Below are 22,802 nucleotides of genomic sequence, written 5' to 3'. Positions count from 1 at the left end.
AGCTGTATCTAAAACTTGATAGTGATGTTATGTCACTGAAATATTTCTTGTTGGCCCGGACATTTTTAGAGGCTTTCATGTTGATCTGTTTTAATAAGTGAAGGAGATTGTTTTGGAAAGTGCATTTTTGAAAGTGCATCCTGCCCCATTTAGTTTCATAAGAGAGAGAGAGAGAGAGAGAGAGCGAGTGAAAGCATAGAGCCCATCTAATCTCTGCAGGAACATGTGCACCGCATGGCACTCCAGTGTCTGTGGTGCATAATTTGTGTGTGATGTAATTTTAATCTTAATTGTGAGTGCAGATTGACAGAGGGCCATCTGGCCAAATCAATGGAGATTTGGGCAATAATCTATGGATGGAGGGGTAGAGGATAGGGAAAATAATACACACTGAAGTTTTACCTTCGGATAAGGGAGACGAGTGCGCCACATTATATTGTGTCCATTGAAAAAGGCCTGAAGGGCACAAACAGGAGGGAACAGTTCAGGGTCATCCTCTGTCCTTGATTGCTACCCCTCTTTCATAGGTAGAAAAACATTGTGTAATATGAAAAATAAAAAGACACAAAAAAGCAGAATTTGAAATAATGCCTCTCACACTCCTGACTCCAATAATGCAACAGTTTAGCTAAAGTACAAGACTGTAACACATCCCAGTGTGACACAGAGACGGGAACCTATGTAGAAAAAGGCAACAAGATATATACACACAGTTACCTCCAAACTTACTGGATTTTATTTATCTGATTTTATTTATACTGAGACACACACACTATATACTGAGTCTCAGTGTGTGTGTGTGTGTGTGTGTTTATGTGGGGGCACCAGGGCTTGATGACAAATTATTTCATAGGCATATAAATAGGAAAAATAATCAATTTGGGAATAAAAATAAGTAAACAAAAAACACTAAGCTCACTCTAAACTTTTCCGATGGCGCTTCTCTCTCAAATGCAATTATACAATGCTTTCAGCACAGCGTGCGCAGCCGGTGCCTTGCAGGCGTGCCTCACCCTGTCACACCCTCGCTCCTACACCCTTCGACAAGTGTACACTTTGCGTGACGTTGTGCTGACGTCACAGAGTGTGCACTTGAGTGAGGAGGGTGTAGGTGAAACACTTCAGCGCCAGCATTCAGCACCTTTGCCTTTGTCTGAAAAATTACCTACGCAGTCTTTTCTTGTATTTGTATTTAATAATAATAATAATAATTTTGAAATACACTGTTCATTAATATCACCTGCTAGTTTTATAGGATACTACTTCAGTAATTAATTAAATGATAGTTTCCAAAACATTTTTTGGTTTAACTTTCTAATCGTATATTTAAATCATGATTATATAATAATTTTATATTATCTATGTATTATAATTGCCTTGATACATAATTTAACAATTTCTACGACTGTGTAGCTAACATTACATTTGTATGCACCGCCGCTGCTATATTTTCCCAGTTGACTTTAACGCAAAGAATTCTGGGACTTCAGCGCTAAAACACTTCCGCATCAGTGCGCTGTTTCGTTCACTCCGCTGAAGGCAGCATTGAAGGGCACAGACGGCTCGATTCGGCTCCTTCACGAGGGAACAAGTGTGCGATTTGGGACGCAGCCACTGTTGGACACATACAGCGTATCGTGCCTCGGTTCCGCTGGCTTAAGCGTCCGTGTCCTGCCGTGCCGTGCCGGAGTCCCAGAGCTGTTATTGCAAAACCAGGCCGCTGTGAATCCGTCCCTCTGATGGAGGAGCAGCGACTGTGGGTTTGGTTTTGGTTTTGGTTTGTGTTTGTGTTAAAAACAGAGACGGGAAACACTGCGAGCGACACAGCCTGACGAGGAGAGGACTTGTGTGTCTGTTTTATTCTTTCTGCTTTACATGATTGTAATAGCGTAATAAATACATGTTTCTGTTCAGGGATATTGGGAAGAGCTAAACGTGTAGACAACATTATATTCAGACAAGCATGTTCACATAAGTATGTTTCCATGTGCAACAATAAATAGCAAATATGTATTGTTATTATTATCGTCATCATTTGTGCTAGTATATATGCATTTTAAACGGCACAACGTGACTCCCTTAACTTATTACTCTTACTACAGATTTGTAACTGCAAACGATACTATTTGCCGTATTATTAATAATGTACTTATCAGACGTCCTTAACCCGGGCAAGTTACAGTTGAAACAAAATACACACGTTTCACGATTATTCATCCAGCTACAATATAGCAGGTTATAATTTAAAGTGTGCACGTTTCAGTCATGGTGTTTATGGACGTATTTATTAAACTAGTTCTTAATGTTTTAGAGGGAAACCCAGATCTGCTGTATTTATTTATTCATTAATTTAACTTGTAAATGGGCATGTTAACTGAATCGTGTTCCCTTCACACTGACTGTCTGCGGATTGTCCTGCACACATTCACACAACACAGCCTGAAACACCGTCCAGCTGCTCATACAATATTAATAACATCGGCTGCTACCGATCCGATTATTATCCTTCAGTTTATTTTAACTAGTCAGGCACTGCACCGGGGTCCTTTGTTAATACACTTGGATATTAACTGTAAGCAGTCATTATTTCTGTACGTGGATTTCACTCCATGGTGCTTATAAAACTGCAATTTCTTCGTGATCCCACCTGGCACTTGATATTATATCTTCCGACACAATGTATCTGATCTCTTCCCTGTCTGTCTATAAGTCAAGCACATATGTCCTGAGTGGGTGACGGACGTTACGGACACGTCTGGCACCAGATATTTAACCTCCACAAAACACGGACCCGTCCGGACGCTCAGCCAGTGGAAACACAAGTGTCCGGGGCCGGAGCGTCCGCCAGTGCTTGACTGTTGCATTATTAGTTGACTGAACTCCTGAAATCTTATTTTTTTCCCCTTATTTCATTCATTAAACTAAATAAGTACAATAATAAATGCCTTTTTTGTGTCTGTATTTTATGTGGAACGTAAATTAAACACAAACTCAGTTATACTGCATTATTATTATTTATTAATTCACATAGTTATTATGTATTGATAATTTGTATAAACTGAAGCGACCTTGTAGAGCCCCCAGCTGTTTGCAATACCTTGTTTGCACCCTTTCTGCAATTGGCTGATTGGCCGTTTACTTCTTGTAGGAAGTAGAGCCAAACAGAGCTTGGATCGGAACATTTTTCTTTAACTCCTCATATTTTGCAATACTGCACAATTATATTGTAGGTTTTGCCGACAGGTTACTGAATGAACATTCCTGCTTCAATCTTCTCACCGAATGAAAAGTTACACAAAAGTATACAAGAGTTCACTGTTGTGCTGTGCACACAAGTCTGATTTTTTATTTTGATTTTATTGTCAACCCCGGTTTTATACCTATGCCAAACCCGGGCTTGCGGGGCTGAGAAATTGTCCGGGTTTCCTGGGTTTTCAGTGCCCGGGTCCCCGGGCTGGAAACACTAGTATCAGTGTATATTGTGTGCATCTCAGTATGTAGTGTATGCGTCTCAGTACATACTAATATACAGTTAGGTCCATAAATATTTGTACAGTGTCACAATTGTAATCATTTTGGCTCTGTATGCCACCACAATGGATTTGAAAGGAAACAATCAAGATCTGTTTTAAGTGTAGACTTTAATCTTTAATTTGAGGGTAGGTACATCCAAACTGGGTGAACGGTGTAGGAATTACATCCATTTTTATATGTGGTCCCCCCAATTTTAGGGGCTAATTGGACAAACTAACATAATCATGAATTAAGTTGTGAGTTACAATTCTTGGTTGCAAATCCTTTGCAGTCAATGACTGCCTGAAGTCTGGAACCCATAGACATCACCAGATACTGGGTTTCTTCCCTGGTGATGCTCTGCCAGGCAAACCTGAAGGCAAAACGCCCCAAGAACAAGCAGAAACTAAAGACAGCTGCAGTGCAGGTCTGGCAGAGCATCACAGAAGAACTTAATTTACTGGTCATCAATTTTCCAGGCACTGACATCACCCTCGGGCTCCCATGGCTCACGTACCACAACCCAACCATATCCTGGACAGAGGGAGACATTCTTTCCTGGGGTCAACACTGTTTTTCTAACTGCCTGTCTCTCCCCTGTCGAGCAACTCACGTTGAGAGGCTGCTTCTATCAACATCTGCAAATATTCCATGTGAATATCAAGATCTGGCTGCTGTCTTTAGTAAGACCCAAGCCACCAAATTGCCCCCCACATCGTTAATTGTGCCAGTGACCTTCTCTCTGGCACCTCACCTCCCAAGGGTCGTATTTACCCACTTTCCATACCTGAGTATCAGGCCATGGAGGAATATATTAAGGAAGCGCTCAAACAGGGTCTCATCCGTCCCTCCACATCGCCAGCCGCAGCAAGTTTCTTTTTTGTGGCCAAATAGAATGGAGGACTGCGACCGTGTATTGATTACAGAAGTCTAAATATCGCTACCCTCTGCCCCTAGTGCCAGCTGCCCTGGAACAAGTTCGAGGCACTCGGTTTTTTACCAAACTTGACCTGCGAAGCACCTACAATCTTATCAGAATCAAAGAAGGAGATGAGTGGAAGACGACATTTCTAACCAGCAGTGGTCATTACAAATATCTAGTTATGTCATTTGGACTAGTAAATGCACCCTCTGTCTTCCAAGCTTTTGTAAATGAAGTATTGCGACCCTTCCTAAATCGCTTTGTCATCATGTACAGTGCATCTGGAAAGTATTCACAGTGCTCCACTTTTTCCACATTTTGTTATGTTACAGCCTTATTCCAAAATGGATTAAATTAATTATTTTCCTCAAAATTCTACAAACAATACCCCATAATGACAATGTGAAAGAAGTTTGTTTGAAATCTTTGCAAATTTATTAAAAATAAAAAACAAAAAAAGCACATGTACACAAGTATTCACAGCCTTTGCCATGACACTCAAAATTGAGCTCAGGTGCATCCTGTTTCCACTGATCATCCTTGAGATGTTTCTCATGTCAGAGCCCAAACCAAGCCATGAAGTCCAAGGAATTATCTGTAGACCTCCGAGACAGGAGTGTATCCAGGCACAGATCTGGGGAAGGGTACAGAACAATTTCTGCAGCATTGAAGGTCCCAATGAGCACAGTGGCCTCCATCATCCGTAAATGGACTCTTCCTAGAGAAGGGCCTTAGTCAGGGAGGTGACCAAGAACCCGATGGTCACTCTGACAGAGCTCCAGCATGTCTCTGTGGAGAGAGGAGAACCTTCCAGAAGAACAACCATCTCTGCAGCACTCCACCAATCAGGCCTGTATGGTACAGTAGCCGGACGGAAGCCACTCCTCAGTAAAAGGCACATGACAGCCCGCCTGGAGTTTGCCAAAAGGCACCTGAAAGACTCTCAGACCATGAGAAACAAAGATTGAACTCTGGCCTGAAAGGCAAGCGTCATGTCTGGAGGAAACCAGGCACCGCTCATCACCTGGCCAATACCATCCCATGTTTTTCAGCGGCAGGAACTGGGAGACTAGTCAGGATCGAGGGAAAGATGAATGCAGCAATGTACAGAGACATCCTTGATGAAAACCTGCTCCAGAGCGCTCTGGACCTCAGACTGGGGTGAAGGTTCATCTTCCAACAAGACAACGACCCTAAGCACACAGCCAAGATAACAAAGGAGTAGCTACAGGACAACTCTGTGAATGTCCTTGAGTGGCACAGCCAGAGCCCAGACTTGAACATCTCTGGAGAGATCTGAAAATGGCTGTGCACCGACGCTCCCCATCCAACCTGATGGAGCTTGAGAGGTCCTGCAAAGAAGAATGGGAGAAACTGCCCAAAAATAGGTGTGCCAAGCTTGTAGCATCATACTCAAAAAGACTTGAGGCTGTAATTGGTACCAAAGTTGCTTCAACAAATGATTGAGCAAAGGCTCTGAATACTTGTGTACATGTGCTTTTTTTGTTTTTTATTTAATACATTTGCAAAGATTTCAAACAAACTTCTTTCACATTGTCATTATGGGGTATTGTTTGTAGAATTTTGAGGAAAATAATTAATTTAATCCATTTTGGAATAAGGCTGTAACATAACAAAATGTGGAAAAAGTGAAGCGCTGTGAATACTTTCCGGATGCACTGTATATTGATGACATTCTAATCTACTCACCGACTCTTCCTGAACATATCTCCCGTGTGCGAAAAGTACTTCACTGTCTTTTACAGAACGGACTATACGTGAAGGCTGAGAAGTACATGTTCCACCAACACCACATCACTTTCCTGGGTTATGTGATCGATACTACCGGCGTGCATATGGACTCTGACAAAGTGAAAGCCGTTACGGAATGGCCTCAGCCCCGGACTATAAAAGAGCTACAAAGATTCCTGGGTTTTGCCAACTTTCACTGGCAATTCATATGAAATTTCAGCACTGTAGTATCTCCCCTGACTACTCTTCTCCGAGGATCTCCCTGTACGCTGTCCTGGTCCAATGCAGCTAACGACATCTTCCATCGCCTCAAGACACTCTTTACCACAGCTCCCATCCTGAAGCACCCTGATTCTTCTCTCCCCTTTGTGGTTGAGGTGGATGCCTCTAAGTCCGGTTCACTCACTTTCAGTTCACAATTACCTACCGTCCTGGATCTAAGAATACAAAGGCAGATGACCTGTCACGTCAATTTGATGGCGATGCTGTCCATTGTTCCACAGATCCTATTCTACCTTCTACCTATATAGTGGCTCCAATTAAATGGGACATTATGGATCGCATTCAACAAGCTCTCATCTCTGATCCAGTGCCGCCAAATTGTCCTACAACCCATACTTTCTGTTCCCAGCTCAGTGCGTTCCCAGGTCCTTCACTGGCTTCATTCATCTCCTGCCTCTGGACACCCTGGAGTTCACCGCACAATATCCATAGTCCAGAAACAGTTTTGGTGGCCCACCTTAACCCAGGATGTCACACTATTCGTTGTTGCCTGTCCCACCTGTGCCCAGTCCAAACCATCTCGCCAGCTCCCTGCCAGTCTCTTGGAACCACTTCCCATTCTGCACCTACCCTGGTCTCACATCACCATCAATTTTCTTAACAGACCATCCCAACTTCTGCGGCTACACCACTATCCTAGTAGCAGTTGACCGTTTCTCCAAGTCCTGCCATCTCATTCCCATGAAGGGCATCCCCACTGCTCTTGAAACAGCTGAATTCCTCTTCTCCCAGGTGTTCAGGATATATGGGTTACCAGAAGATATTGTTTCGGACCGGGGTCCCCAGTTCACACCCAGAGTCTGGTCCATGTTCCTCAAATCCCTCAATATTAATGTCAGTCTTTCATCTGGCTATCATCAGAGTTCTGGGCTATCAGCCACCTCTGTTCCCCGGGTAAAGAGATTCCACTGATGTTCCAGCTGTCGACGACTGGTTCCGCCGAAGCCAGGATGTGTGGCAGGCAGCACATGTACATCTTCAATGGGCTGTTCAGCACCAGAAGACACAGGCAGACCGTCATAGATGACCAGCACCACAGTATCAGCCGGGGCAGGAGGTGTGGCTCTCCACCAGGGACATTCGGCTCAAATTCCCTTCCAAGAAGTTAAGTCCTCATTTTATTGGTCCCTACAAGGTCTTACGACAAATCAACCCAGTGACTTACCAACTTCAGCTACCTGGTCATTTCCGGATTTCCCCCTTTTCATGTTTCCCTCCTTAAGCCAGTAGTCACCGACTCCCTTAGCCAACATGACCCCACTTCCTGTTCTGCCAACGCCCCTCCTCCTCCTATCTTCCTAGATGAAGGACCTGCTTATGTGGTTCGGTCACTTCTCAGATCCCGCCGTCGCCAAGGAAGCCTCCAGTATTTAGTGGATTTGGAGGGGTACGGTCCAGAGGAGCGTTCTTGGGTGCCAGCCTCTGACATCCTCGACCCTTCCCTCATCAGTGACTTTCACGGAGACCATCCTGAAGATCCTGCTCCCTGGCCTCATGGACGTCCTCGCCACCGCTGTTTTTTGGCATCATAGGTCGGCCGTGGGGAGGGGGGTACTGTCATGTCTACCTCTCAACTCCCTTGATCACCACCGCCTGTTTATCTGACCATGCCTTTTGGATCTCCCTGTTATTCCTGTTTGCTGCCTCTATCTTCTACCTGTTCCTTGCTCAGCGCTTGGGTTCACTGCTCACAGCAACCCCCCACCATTACAGTAAGTAACTAACAAACAATCAGTACTTAGCTCAGCTTGGTGACTGCGTCCGCTGGTCCATGTAGGCATCCTGTAATGTAGAAGCCTTCAGATAAATCACAAGCCATCTATAAAGCCACGAAACACAAAATTGTTATATTTATTATACAATGCATTTCATGTTTTTAATACTATAATATATATGTATAATATATATGTGTATAACAATGGGCAGCAGTAGGTCTAGTTGATATATAGTTAGTGGTTAGCATTGGCAGGAAATGTCATATCAAACTGCAGTTTTTATTCAAAAATGTTTCCAAGCAGTGAAGAATAGATACTGTTTCTGCCAATGTATTAATTTATTTATCGTTAAATTATTAAATAAAACAAACAATACATACCTTGGCCTTCTAGGCCTGCAGTCAATCCAGCTAGCTGAATTAGTTAGAAAATGCACTTCTGTGCTCCAACGAATTGTCACAGGAGGAACTGACGTGCTGTCAACATGTTCTGTGCCAGTAATTCAGTTTGCATGGAAGAACCTTGAATGTATTTCATCAGCTGTGATTCTAAACCCTCTTGATCTGAGCCACTCAGCTGTTCTCTTCTTCAGTTTCTTCATGATCTCTGCCTTGTCAACTGCCTGTTCTTCGTTTAGATGGTAAGCCACTGTTTCAGACTTCACCTTTTCCTCTCCTCTCAGGAGATGGCTGAGACATTCTGTCTCTGCACAATTTCCATAATGCCATTGTGCTGTTTTGTCACTTTCTGTGTATTCAGGCTGGTAGTTGATGTTCCGGAATATCCTATGACACTTCTCACAGGGAGGTTCCTCCATGAAGTCACCAGTTGTGGGATTCCATTTGTAGGCCCTGCATTTCACCCCGTCGGGCAACTGGAGGAATGCTCCGTTTTCACCATTTTGAACTGCATGTGCCACTGCGTCATCCCATGTATGAATGCAGGAGAGTGCAATCATTATCTTAGTCTCCACTTTACCACTGCAAGACAGTGACGCGCCATAATACACTGAAGAGCTCTTTCCTGTCTCATCCTGGAAGTTGCAAGTGCTGACAACAGTTGATCTTAAAGTGTAACAGTTTCTATACTGGTCATCGATTTCTTTTGCAGCCATTGCATTGCAGAAGTCTCCGAGCTTCTTCAGTACAGCACTGTGGTCACTGCACTCCGTCATTTTTGTGACCTGTATACCAAATACCAAAAAAAAGATTAATGTAGCTGAACTGAAACACTTTTCAGTTTCTGACACTAAGGACTAGACCAAATCCAAATTTTGATAGTAGAAAGTGGCTCTTGACCATAAATTAGCCCAGACCCTCTCAGTAGCAATACAGTTGAATTCAAGACATCAATAAATACTTTAAAAAGTTTCTGTTGTTAAGAAGATTGGAAGTGTTTCCAGGCACTCACCACTTCGAGGAGAATGGAAAAGGGAGTCCGTGTTGGCAGAAAACTGCAATACTGTTCGAAAGCTTTTGGAAAATCCTTCAGAAAGCTCTCATATGTTTCTTCAGAGGTGAAGAAATCTTGTGGCACAATTGGCTTGCACTGTGCACTCTCATGGATGTGACCCAGGAAGAATATGCTATGAAGTACCTGATCAGAGAACAACATGCAAGTTGATTAAACATTATTTACACCCTGTATAAGCGCGTCTGCTAATAAATAAATAATAATATTATGCATGTTTCCATGTTTCCTCTTTTGTTAAAACAAATCTCTACTCATGCAAGTTAAGTAATCGTTAATAATCTGTTATATTTTTTAATGTTTCTCTCTGCTTTTGTGATACCTAGACCACATTCATATTTGAGATTAATGCCTCAGTTCCACTGGCTTAAGTGTCCGTGTCGTGCCATGCCGTTCCATCTTCAGACGCGTCCCAGAGCTTTTTTTGTAAAACCAGGCCGCTGTGAATCCATCCTGATGGGAGGAGCAGCGACTGTGGGTTTGGTTTGTGTTTCATTTTAAAAACAGAGACAGAGAACAACACTATGAGCGATAGAGCCTGACGTGGAAAGGACTTTTGTGTCTATTTTATTCTTTGTGCTTTAGATGATTGTAAACAGCGTAATAAATACACGTTTCTGTTAAGAGATATTAGGAAGAGCTAAACGTGTAGAGACAACATTTTTTCAGACAAGCATGTTCCCATAAGAATACGTTTCCATGTGCGACAATAACACTAAATAGCAAATATGTATTGTTATTATTATCGTCATCATTTGTGCTAGTATATATGCATTTTAAACGGCACAGCGTGACTCCCTTAACTTATTACTCTTACTACAGATTTGTAACTGCAAACAATACTTTTTGCCGTATTATTTATAATTTACTTATTAGACGTCCTTAACCAGGGCAAGTTACAGTTGAAACAAAATACACACATTTCACGATTATTCATCCAGCTACAATATAGCAGATTATAATTCAACTAAAGTGTGCATGTCTCAGTCATGGCGATTATGGACGCATTTATTAAACCAGTCCTTAATGTTTTAGAGGGAAACCCAGATCTGCTGTATTTATTTATTCATTAATTTAACTTGTAAATGGGCACACGTTAACTTAATCGTGATCGCCTTCCTACTGCTTGTCTCTGAGGATTGTCCTGCACGCCATTCACAAAACGACAGCATGAAACACCGTCCAGCTGTTCATAAAATATTAATAAAATCGGCTGCTACCGATCCGATTATTATCCTTCAGTTTATTAGTCACAGCACTGCACTGGTCCTGTGAAATCCAAGTTTTTAATACACTTGGATATTAACTGCAAGCAGTCATTGTTTCTGTACGTGGATTTCAATCCATGCTGCTAATGCAATTTCTTCATGATCCCACACGGGTCTTCCAATATAATGTATCTGATCTCTTCCCTCTTCCCTTCTACAAGTCCGGACGCGTCCGCCAGTGGAAACGGGGCATTAGGCCAGCCCAGGGCCGCCTTAACTCAAATGTGAACGGGGTCATAGATTAAGGCAGACCTGGGCCGGTCTCGCTTTTTCACCCGGCCTAAATCTTTTGAGGTGGCCGAAAGGCAGCCTAAATGTGAATATGGCGTGCCAGGCCCTGGGCCGGGTGGGAAACGTCAATGTGTGACGCAACTCAAGCTATGCAACTCAAGCCACGCCCCCAGAGACTGTGTGTCTGATTTAAAGGAGACGCCGCTTCTCACCAACGGAGACGTAAAATACAAGCACCAAACAGCTTACACGACTGCACAAGACAAACAGCATTTTCTCTATATTGTTTGAATGTCATATCAATCTATAGCCTTAAATGTACAGATACATTTCGCTAGCTCACATCTTTATATATAATAAAAAAGTATAGGCTAAATGAGTTATAATGATGTAAACAGTTCAAACTACTCGGTCGATAAAAAAATAATTGTGTAGCTGGTAATCTTGCTATTGTTTGTTCTTGTACTAAGTATGATTGAAGTCTGAAATTTAACAGTATGCACTTTACACTTGAAAATTGTATTGTGAAATTGTGAACGGGACCAGGTAACTTTATTCACTTATCCCAATTTTGCATTAAAACTATATAAATTTAACCAAAGCAGGTTTCCATTTAAATCAGTGCATTTCAAAACGAGATCAGCTGTTTACTATGCAATGCGAAATGTGATTATATTGAGCTGAGCAGTACAATCACACATGCCGGCGTTGGAGGTAACAACTGGGACGATGCAGAAATTAAAGCACCGTTTACAATGTGGATGGAAGATAAACCGAAAGGAAGTGTACGAGCGCTGCTGAGGATATAACTATAGAAGCGATCACAGAAGCCTTCTTTCAATGCGTACGATTGCATAATGCATACGATTTCTTGTGATTTAATGTAGATGTCCTACTAAATGTGCTTTGCTTTCGGGTGAATTGTATAACAGCACTTTTAGACTTGCTGAACCGAAGATAGACATTTGAAAAGGGAAATATATTAATTCGATTCCCCATTGAACCAGCACATTTTTAAATTATATTAGAAAGCTTCAGCTGCAAAGGGTTAAGATTACTTTCAAAGAAAATATAGAACTGATCAATAGTCTATATACACTCACCTAAAGGATTATTAGGAACACCTGTTCAATTTCTCATTAATGCAATTATCTAACCAACCAATCACATGGCAGTTGCTTCAATGCATTTAGGGGTGTGGTCCTGGTCAAGACAATCTCCTGAACTCCAAACTGAATGTCTGAATGGGAAAGAAAGGTGATTTAAGCAATTTTGAGCGTGGCATGGTTGTTGGTGCCAGACGGGCCGGTCTGAGTATTTCACAATCTGCTCAGTTACTGGGATTTTCACGCACAACCATTTCTAGGGTTTACAAAGAATGGTGTGAAAAGGGAAAAACATCCAGTATGCGGCAGTCCTGTGGGCGAAAATGCCTTGTTGATGCTAGAGGTCAGAGGAGAATGGGCCGACTGATTCAAGCTGATAGAAGAGCAACTTTGACTGAAATAAGCACTCGTTACAACCGAGGTATGCAGCAAAGCATTTGTGAAGCCACAACACGTACAACCTTGAGGCGGATGGGCTACAACAGCAGAAGACCCCACCGGGTACCACTCATCTCCGCTACAAATAGGAAAAAGAGGCTACAATTTGCACAAGCACACCAAAATTGGACAGTTGAAGACTGGAAAAATGTTGCCTGGTCTGATGAGTCTCGATTTCTGTTGAGACATTCAGATGGTAGAGTCAGAATTTGGCATAAACAGAATGAGAACATGGATCCATCATGCCTTGTTACCACTGTGCAGGCTGGTGGTGGTGGTGTAATGGTGTGGGGGATGTTTTCTTGGCACACTTTAGGCCCCTTAGTGCCAATTGGGCATCGTTTAAATGCCACGGCCTACCTGAGCATTGTTTCTGACCATGTCCATCCCTTTATGACCACCATGTACCCATCCTCTGATGGCTACTTCCAGCAGGACAATGCACCATGTCACAAAGGTCGAATCATTTCAAATTGGTTTCTTGAACATGACAATGAGTTCACTGTACTAAACTGTCCCCCACAGTCACCAGATCTCAACCCAATAGAGCATCTTTGGGATGTGGTGGAACGGGAGCTTCGTGCCCTGGATGTGCATCCCACAAATCTCCATCAACTGCAAGATGCTATCCTATCAATATGGGCCAACATTTCTAAAGAATGCTTTCAGCACCTTGTTGAATCAATGCCACGTAGAATTAAGGCAGTTCTGAAGGCGAAAGGGGGTCAAACACAGTATTAGTATGGTGTTCCTAATAATCCTTTAGGTGAGTGTATATACATCAGTATTAATAAGTTGTGATTATAAATACATCGCATACACCTGTAAGCAGACCTAATGTCATGTGTAACTGGTTTGTTTGAGCAGATTTGTTTAATTCCCGGCAGGCATTTTGTTTAGACCTCCTTTTCGCCCACATATGTGACGCACTTAGGCCTCTTAAAACCGCAAATGTGAACGGGGTCTCAAAAAAAAGCCGGACTAAATTTGAGGCGGCCCAGGACCAGCCTAATAAGTGTGAACGGGGTCCTAGTTTTGAATGACAGACTGTTTAAACTATTTGCTTTTATGCAGACAGAACAAAAAGCAATGTTTTTGTTAATGGACAGGACGAGTGTACCTCTGTAATTAATGCCTCTGTCACATCTGGGTTGATCGCTGATGCTTTACACAGCTTAACTAATTCTGAGATAAAGACAGCTCCACTGTTCAGCAGTGTTTTCCTGTTTAGTTGTTTATCTTTACGCTGATTTCTCATCTGTGTGTTTTATCTAAAACAACAAACAACAAGAGAGATGTCACATTTATAATTTAAATGTATACAAAGCTAGAGTTGATGACATGTTTTGTTTTACATCATATATACACATCATATTACATAATTATATTACATAATCATCATCTAACAGTCCCCCGGCTAGCACCAGAAACATGATGTACACAAGGGACGTTTCTAACGTACTGGTGAGAAAAAACCCGAAGAAGAATAAGAAAATTATGGAAATTATGTCTTCAATAAATTTATTTTTACATTTTGGTTTTGAGTCCGGATTTATAATATACATCTGTTTTTCCAAAATTAAATACAGTGAACTAAATTTGACACTTGACGTTTGATCGGAATGTTGAAACATGTTGAAACAAGTTGAAAATGTTTTATCATCTGTACCAATACCTTCAGTAGTAATGTTATTGTCAAAAACATTTGGTATATGGATGTCTGTTCACGTATGATTGTATGAGAGGCCGTTAAAGTCAAAATTGTAGCTTTATGGAAAGGAATGTCAGCTTTGGCTATGAATATGTTGAAAATCTATGAATATGTCAGCTTTTTTCAGTGGATATGACATATGCCAAGAAACATGTGACATTATCAGCCAATCAGAGCTCACCCATAAAAGCCACTGCATTGTTTCCGCTATAATCTCAGTAATGAAAACACTGAAATGGTGTGGACAAACATATCTTTATACTTTGCTAGCCTACAACATAATTTTAATGAAAGAACATATGCACAGAAGTCTTGGTTGCGCCGTGGATTACAAAATAATAAAATAAATACATTTTAGAGATCGGCATTGATATCTTAGATAAAAAGTAAGAAATGTTAAAAAAATGCAGTAAACACACGTCTCTGACAAGTATTGAAACAGTTTCACGTTAAACTAAGTTTATACATGGAACATCACCCTTTTTACAGAAAACAAAACAAAGTTAGTATATCATTTCACCACGGTAATTATATTAATTTATTTGTCTCAGGGTGTAAAACAGAAAGAAGAAATCTACTCCCACACAATGACGTTCATAATACATTAACGATACCCTGCAACTAATGAAAGCATTAACACAAATTTGCATTATTCTTTTACAGTTTTTCTCAATCGCTTTGGCTCAATTCTCAAATGAGAATTATTTTTTTCAAAACATTAAATTCAAATCTCTGAACAATTAGTTTCTTGTTCACAGCAGATTTTAATGTCTTATTAATTTACACAAATTGCATGTGTTTTGGCATGTGTGCAAAAGAGTAAGTACAACTTGCACAATAACTACATGCACATGGCTTGCTGATCAAAACGGATGAGTTGATTCTCAGTGAAATTGTTATACTCTTCACAACTAAACATTCTTTCATCGTGTGAGCCATCACATGCAAAATGATCCAATCAATTATCAAAATCTGTCAGACATACATGTATATACCATAAATATCTATGATAAATAGGCAAATTACTTGCCAGGTGACATAGTAATGAAATAGGAATCACAGTCTTACCGATCAACCAATCAAGTTTGGAAGCATATACAATACTATGCAAAAGTTGTAGGTAGGTGTGAAAAAATACTGTAATGTAAGAATGCTTTCAAAAATAGACATGTTAATACATTATATTTATCAATTAACTAAATGCAAAGTGAGTGAACAGAAGAAAAATGTAAATCAAATCCATATTCGGTGTGACCACCCTTTGCCTTAAAAACAGCATCAATTCTTCTAGGTACACTTGCACAAAGTCAGGGATTTTGTAGGCATATAGTCAGGTGTATGATTAAACAATTATACCAAACAGGTGCTAATGATCATCAATTCAATATGTAGGATTGAAACACAATCATTAACTGAAACAGAAACAGCTGTGTAGGAGGAATAAAACTGGGTGAGGAACAGCCAAACTCAGCTAACAAGGTGAGGCTGCTGAAGACAGTTTACTGTCAAACGTCATACACCATGGCAAGACTGAGCACAGCAACAAGACACAAGGCAGTTCTACTGCATCAGCAAGGTCTCTCCCAGGCAGAAATGTCAAAGCAGACAGGGGTTTCCAGATGTGCTGTCCAAGCTCTTTTGAAGAAGCACAAAGAAATGAGCAACGTTGAGGACCGTAGACGCAGTGGTCGGCCAAGGAAACTTACTGCAGCAGATGAAAGACACATCATGCTTACTTCCCTTCACAATCGGAAGATGTCCAGCAGTGCCATCATCTCAGAATTGGCAGAAAACAATGGGACCCTGGTACACCCAACTACTGTCCGGAGAAGTCTGGTCAGAAGTGGCCTTCATGGAAGACTTGCGGCCAAAAAGCCATACCTCAGACGTGGAAACAAGGTCAAGTGACTCAACTATGCATGAAAACACAGGAACTGGGGTGCAGAAAAATGGCAACAGGTGCTCTGGACTGATGAGTCAAAATTTGAAATATTTGGCTGTAGCAGAAGGGAGTTTGTTCGCCGAAGGGCTGGAGAGCGGTACATGAATGAGTGTCTGCAGGCAACAGTGAAACATGGTGGAGGTTCATAGCAAGTTTGGGGCTGCATTTCTGCAAATGGAGTTGGGGATTTGGTCAGAATTAATGGTCTCCTCAATGCAGAGAAGTACAGGCAGATACTTATCCATCATGCAATACCATCAGGGAGGCATCTGATTGGCCCCATATTTATTCTGCAGCATGACAACGACCCCAAACACACAACAACAGTCATTAAGAACTATCTTCAGTGTAAAGAAGAACAAGGTGTCTTGGAAGTGATGGTATGGTATGACCCCCACGGAGCCCTGATCTCAACATCATCGAGTCTGTCTGGGATTACATGAAGAGAGAGAAGCAACTGAGGCTGCCTAAATCCACAGAAGAACTGTGGTTAGTTCTCCAAGATGTTTGGGCCAACCTACCTGCCGATTTCCTTCAAAAACTGTGTGCAAGTGTACCTAGAAGAATTGATGCTGTTTTGAAGGCAAAGGGTGGTCACACCAAATATGGATTTGATGTAGATTTTTCTTCTGTTCACTCACTTTGCATTTAGTTAATTGATAAATATAATAATAAACATGGAGCTTGCCCACAGCACAATCACTACCATTTTTGAACATGAAGGAACATCACAACCCTGAACAGCAGCTACATGCTCGTGGAAGAGAAATAAGCAGATGTGTAAGAATGTGTGGTGGTAGTGTTAGGGGAAGACATAATAAAGGAAGAGGTAGAAGGCAAAGAATAAGAGTCCCTGATGAAATCAGAGCCACAATTGTGGACCATGCCAAAAACCATGGTCTTACAATGGAAGAGGCTGGTCGGAGAGTACACCGGTCCACGGTGTCATCAATTGTGCAAACAGTCAGTAGTGGGTAAATATGTACTTTTTTACTTTTTATCTTTACTTTTGTTACAGAATTTCATTCACAAAAATACAGCAACTATTGTAAATGTTAATGCAAGTCTGAAAATCACAATGTACTGTAAGATATGTATATGAGGAATATACAGTAATGCAACACAATTTGAATATTGTATACTATCTGTAACATGATCTATTTGTGAATTCTACATGTCATATATAGAACTGCACAATGAACTCATGCTGGTGGCAGAGCAGCAGTATTCAGCCATCAGCAAGAACAACACATTTGCAGCATGGTCAAAGCCAACAATTCCATCAGGCTAAGAGAGATTGAAAGTGCAATCATAAATGACAACAATATCTTCGCAAATATCAGTTCTGTCAGCATTTCCTCTATAGACAGAGTTTTGAAAACAAATGAGATGACTATGAAACAACTCTACAAGGTGCCATTTGAGAAGAATAGTGACAGAGTGAAGGAGCTGCGGTACCAGTATGTCCAGGTAAACCATTGGTGTGCACATGGTATATTGTACAGGGAGTTTTACTGTACTCCAATGATGCCTGTATGTACTTCTTGAAGTTGTAGATACCCATAAGAACAGAAAACATTTCTTCTTTACTAAACTGTCTGATTCTAGAATAGGCTATGTAAAACTAACTTTATATTTTGTTTCTGTGTTACTATATGAGAATAATGGAGCTCGAAGGTCATGAAATGACCAACATATCTGTTTTTGTGGACGAGGCTAGGTTCAATCTGGCCAAAGGCAGGAGACGTGTCCGCAATCTCATTGGACACCGAGCCACAATTGGCACACCAGACCAATGTGGGGGCAATATTACAATGTGTGCTGCCATTTCTGAGAATGGTGTGAGCACACACATTCCACACATTGGGCCCTATAACACCCAACTTCTCCTAGCCATCCTAAATACACTTTACAGAGACCTAATACCAGAACACGAAAGAGGTTTTGTTAGACCAGATTTGAGAAATTATGTAATTGTGTGGGATAATGTCAGCTTCCACTGAACCAACATTGTTAGGGAATGGTTTGCTGTGCATGAAAGGATAACAATGGAGTTGCTTCCACCATACTCCCCATTCCTGAATCCAATAGAGTTTTTTTCAACATGGAGGTGGAAAGTATATGACTATCGGGCACAAGATCAGATGTCTTTGTTAGATGCCATGAATGCTACTTGTGAGGACATCACAGGCTATCATTGCAGGGCATGGTTGCCCAATGCAAGGAGATTTTTCACCCGGTGCATTGCAAGGGAAAACATCAGATGTGATGATGATGAAAATTTCTGGCCAGACCAAGAAGAGCAACAGGATGTCCACCAAGATGATGGGAACTTGTAATGTTACGTACCGTGAGGAGGTACAATTTATTGTTTTGTTACAGAACTACCGCAGGTATTTTCATTGTTGCGTTTTTTTTTCTTGCATGGATGTCATTTTGATTCAAATTTTCTGTTCACTATATATGACTTTACATGTAAGAAATATGTAAACATGGACATGCAAATGTGACCTTTCTGTTTACATGTAACACGTTGCTACAAAGACATATATATATACAAATACATACATACAAATGTGCATATCCTTTTTCTATGTACTACAGTGTTGTTCAGTAATGACTTTTCCCAGTAAACTTTTACCTACTGTTGAAATCAGTATCTAAAAAGCTCAGTGTGATGCACAATAGCATTCAGCTAGACAAAACTCACATTCTTGTATAGTACAGTAAGCAGTCAGTGTCAACACAACAGTAGAACAAAACTGAAATTTGTAAATAACAAACATTTCCAGGGTTGACTGCCATAGTGAGAAAACATCTAAACATTTTGACCAGTACGGCTCACACGATGACAAAAAGACTTTTCATTTTGGTGGCACTGGCAAATTTACTGACACAATAACTAGGTTTTGAAGCATGAATTAAATGTTTTGGGTGAGTTACTACATTTTGCAGACATGCAATAGAGTTGTGATGTCCCATAAAACAATTGCACTTACAGTTTAGAGAATGTTAAGACTTTCAAAAACTGTAAAACTGTAATATCCCTAGATGGGAGCGGGGCCCCTTGATATCCTGGGGCCCTAGGCGACCACCTAGTCCACCTGTACTTCGGGCCGGCCCTGCTATATGGCAAGCCGTTGTATCATTTAATCTATAATTGCTGATATTAAGAATACAATTGCTGATATCAGCAATTCATGGTACGCTGTTGTGACATTTAATCCTTAACTGGATGTTAATTAGTATGCATTTTTGATATCAAGAATCCAATTGCTGATATCAGAAATCCAATACGCGAGTCAGACATTGTATGAATGTTCCTGGTCTCTAGTTTCTATATTTTATTGTATTATTCATATTTTGATAAACGTATTTGATACATATATTTATAATGATCTGAAAATAATGGGGTGGAGTGTAAAGGGTTAAGTTACGGATGTCAACGGATGTTAATTAGTATGCATTTCTGATATCAAGAATTACATTTCTGATATCAAAAATACAATTGTTGATATCAAAAATACCTGATCATTCTTGATATCAAAAAAAATATTTTGGATATCAAAAATTTAATTTTTGATATCAGCAATTGAATTATTGATATCAGCAATTATGGATTAAAGTCACACAACGGCTTGCCATACTGCTACCGAGTATAAGGCGGTATTAGTACATGATGCGCTAATTTTTTTACTCTCATTCAGGATAAAAAACCGAACGCTCCAGTTAAATACGCAACCATTTATCAAATAAATCTCTTACTGTGTGATGAGTGGTCGCGCTGACGTATCCAACGCTAGCACTGGTTTCTCTGGTTTCGCACTGTCTTATCTGATTGAAGTCTGCGTTCATACATTGTTACTGCATTGTCGATCTCCTTGGCAACAGCACATGCAATGACGTCACAAATAGCCGATGCCTTACACAGAGCGAGGATAGAGTACTACAGTGATCAACAAAGTACAGTTTTGATCATATTAGTACAGACACGCGGGAACACCCTGCTGTGTGGGAAATGTGCTGGTTCGGCCCCAACTTATTCATGTTTTATATACTATAACGGAGATGGAAAGGCTTAATTAATATGCGGCTATCTCCGCTAGGGCTGCTGGCAGGTGAACTACCACGGTGTATAAGTTATTTAATTACTTGATAACTGTGTACATTCATTATATTCAGTACCGTTCTGTACCTGGGTTGTTCCTTCTACCTCTTAGTAATATCCCCGGGTCTTTTGATCCAATTGTGATTATTTCCCATAACGGTATTTCTGCGCGATTATATTATTATATACGAAAACACCGTCAGCCCCCCCCCGGTCTTACCGGAGAGCTCACCGTTAGCATCCCGCCCCCACCGTGCTCGTATCGGAGAAATCACCGTCAGCCCCGGGTGACCTGAAGTCTAGCGACACCCTTGGTGAAGCGTAAGCGTGTGTGAGAAAACAAAGGGCCGTTCAATTGAAAATTAACAGAAAAAATAAAGTGGCTAAAGTGGATATATCATATAGCAGAAAAAATAATTCATATACCAAAGTGGATATATCATATAGTAGAAAAACAAAAAAATAATATACCAAAATGTATATATCATATGGCACAAAAATATAAATCATATACCAAAGTGGATATTTCACATAGCAGAAAAAAATGTATACCAAAGTGGATATATCATATACGATAAAAAATATGTCACTCTGCACAAAAATAATATATATATATATATATATATATATATATATATATATATATACCAAAGTCACATGGTGGAGATTGGGTTGGACATGCGCAGTGTGCCCAGTTGGTTAGAGATATAGTTAATATAATATAGTTAACTCTATACACAGATATAGTCTAGATTGAAGTAACTATAGTTACTTCAATCTAGACTATAGCTGTGTATAGAGTACATATAAGTATAGGTAGGCTATATAAATATGTACACACATACTTTTTTTTTTCTGAATTAATACATTAATTGGAGATTCCAATAATTGATTCATATACAACTAATCAGGACACTTGTCTGCAGTGGCTATAGGCACTTATATCAAGTTTCAGATGAATATCTGTGGCGCTGTGGTTATAAACAGCGCTCTGAGTTCAGTGTTCCACGTTCAGTCCCAATGTGTGGATGTTATTTCTTATGTACAGATTTTGTATTACATTTAAAATATATATATATATATATATACACTCACCTAAAGGATTATTAGGAACACCTGTTCAATTTCTCATTAATGCAATTATCTAACCAACCAATCACATGGCAGTTGCTTCAATGCATTTAGGGGTGTGGTCCTGGTCAAGACAATCTCCTGAACTCCAAACTGAATGTCTGAATGGGAAAGAAAGGTGATTTAAGCAATTTTGAGCGTGGCATGATTGTTGGTGCCAGACGGGCCGGTCTGAGTATTTCACAATCTGCTCAGTTACTGGGATTTTCACGCACAACCATTTCTAGGGTTTACAAAGAATGGTGTGAAAAGGGAAAAACATCCAGTATGCGGCAGTCCTGTGGGCGAAAATGCCTTGTTGATGCTAGAGGTCAGAGGAGAATGGGCCGACTGATTCAAGCTGATAGAAGAGCAACTTTGACTGAAATAAGCACTCGTTACAACCGAGGTATGCAGCAAAGCATTTGTGAAGCCACAACACGTACAACCTTGAGGCGGATGGGCTACAACAGCAGAAGACCCCACCGGGTACCACTCATCTCCGCTACAAATAGGAAAAAGAGGCTACAATTTGCACAAGCACACCAAAATTGGACAGTTGAAGACTGGAAAAATGTTGCCTGGTCTGATGAGTCTCGATTTCTGTTGAGACATTCAGATGGTAGAGTCAGAATTTGGCGTAAACAGAATGAGAACATGGATCCATCATGCCTTGTTACCACTGTGCAGGCTGGTGGTGGTGGTGTAATGGTGTGGGGGATGTTTTCTTGGCACACTTTAGGCCCCTTAGTGCCAATTGGGCATCGTTTAAATGCCACGGCCTACCTGAGCATTGTTTCTGACCATGTCCATCCCTTTATGACCACCATGTACCCATCCTCTGATGGCTACTTCCAGCAGGATAATGCACCATGTCACAAAGGTCGAATCATTTCAAATTGGTTTCTTGAACATGACAATGAGTTCACTGTACTAAACTGGCCCCCACAGTCACCAGATCTCAACCCAATAGAGCATCTTTGGGATATGGTGGAACGGGAGCTTCGTGCCCTGGATGTGCATCCCACAAATCTCCATCAACTGCAAGATGCTATCCTATCAATATGGGTCAACATTTCTAAAGAATGCTTTCAGCACCTTGTTGAATCAATGCCACGTAGAATTAAGGCAGTTCTGAAGGCGAAAGGGGGTCAAACACAGTATTAGTATGGTGTTCCTAATAATCCTTTAGGTGAGTGTATATATATACATTTTAAATGTAATACAAAATCTG

General features: G+C 40.8%; 1 protein-coding gene across 1 annotated transcript; it reads right to left on the bottom strand.

Annotated features, from left to right (window-relative positions):
- Positions 1-6,029: 6,029 nt before the first annotated feature.
- On the bottom strand, positions 6,030-20,183 carry LOC136749974 (uncharacterized). Its single transcript, XM_066704653.1, has 5 exons — positions 20,116-20,183; positions 13,818-13,968; positions 9,595-9,780; positions 8,565-9,367; positions 6,030-8,251 (listed from the first exon to the last, which is right to left on the bottom strand). Exons 2-4 carry the CDS (start codon positions 13,953-13,955, stop codon positions 8,687-8,689), a joined length of 1,005 nt encoding a protein of 334 aa, XP_066560750.1. The 5' UTR covers positions 13,956-13,968; positions 20,116-20,183; the 3' UTR covers positions 6,030-8,251; positions 8,565-8,686.
- Between the last annotated feature and the right edge of the window lie 2,619 nt (positions 20,184-22,802).

Source organism: Amia ocellicauda, chromosome 5, assembly GCF_036373705.1.
Source record: "Amia ocellicauda isolate fAmiCal2 chromosome 5, fAmiCal2.hap1, whole genome shotgun sequence".
In the NCBI taxonomy this organism is placed as follows: Eukaryota; Metazoa; Chordata; class Actinopteri; order Amiiformes; family Amiidae; genus Amia; species Amia ocellicauda.
The sequence above is the reverse complement of the archived record's forward strand: the minus strand, read 5'-3'. Positions and strand labels throughout refer to the sequence as shown.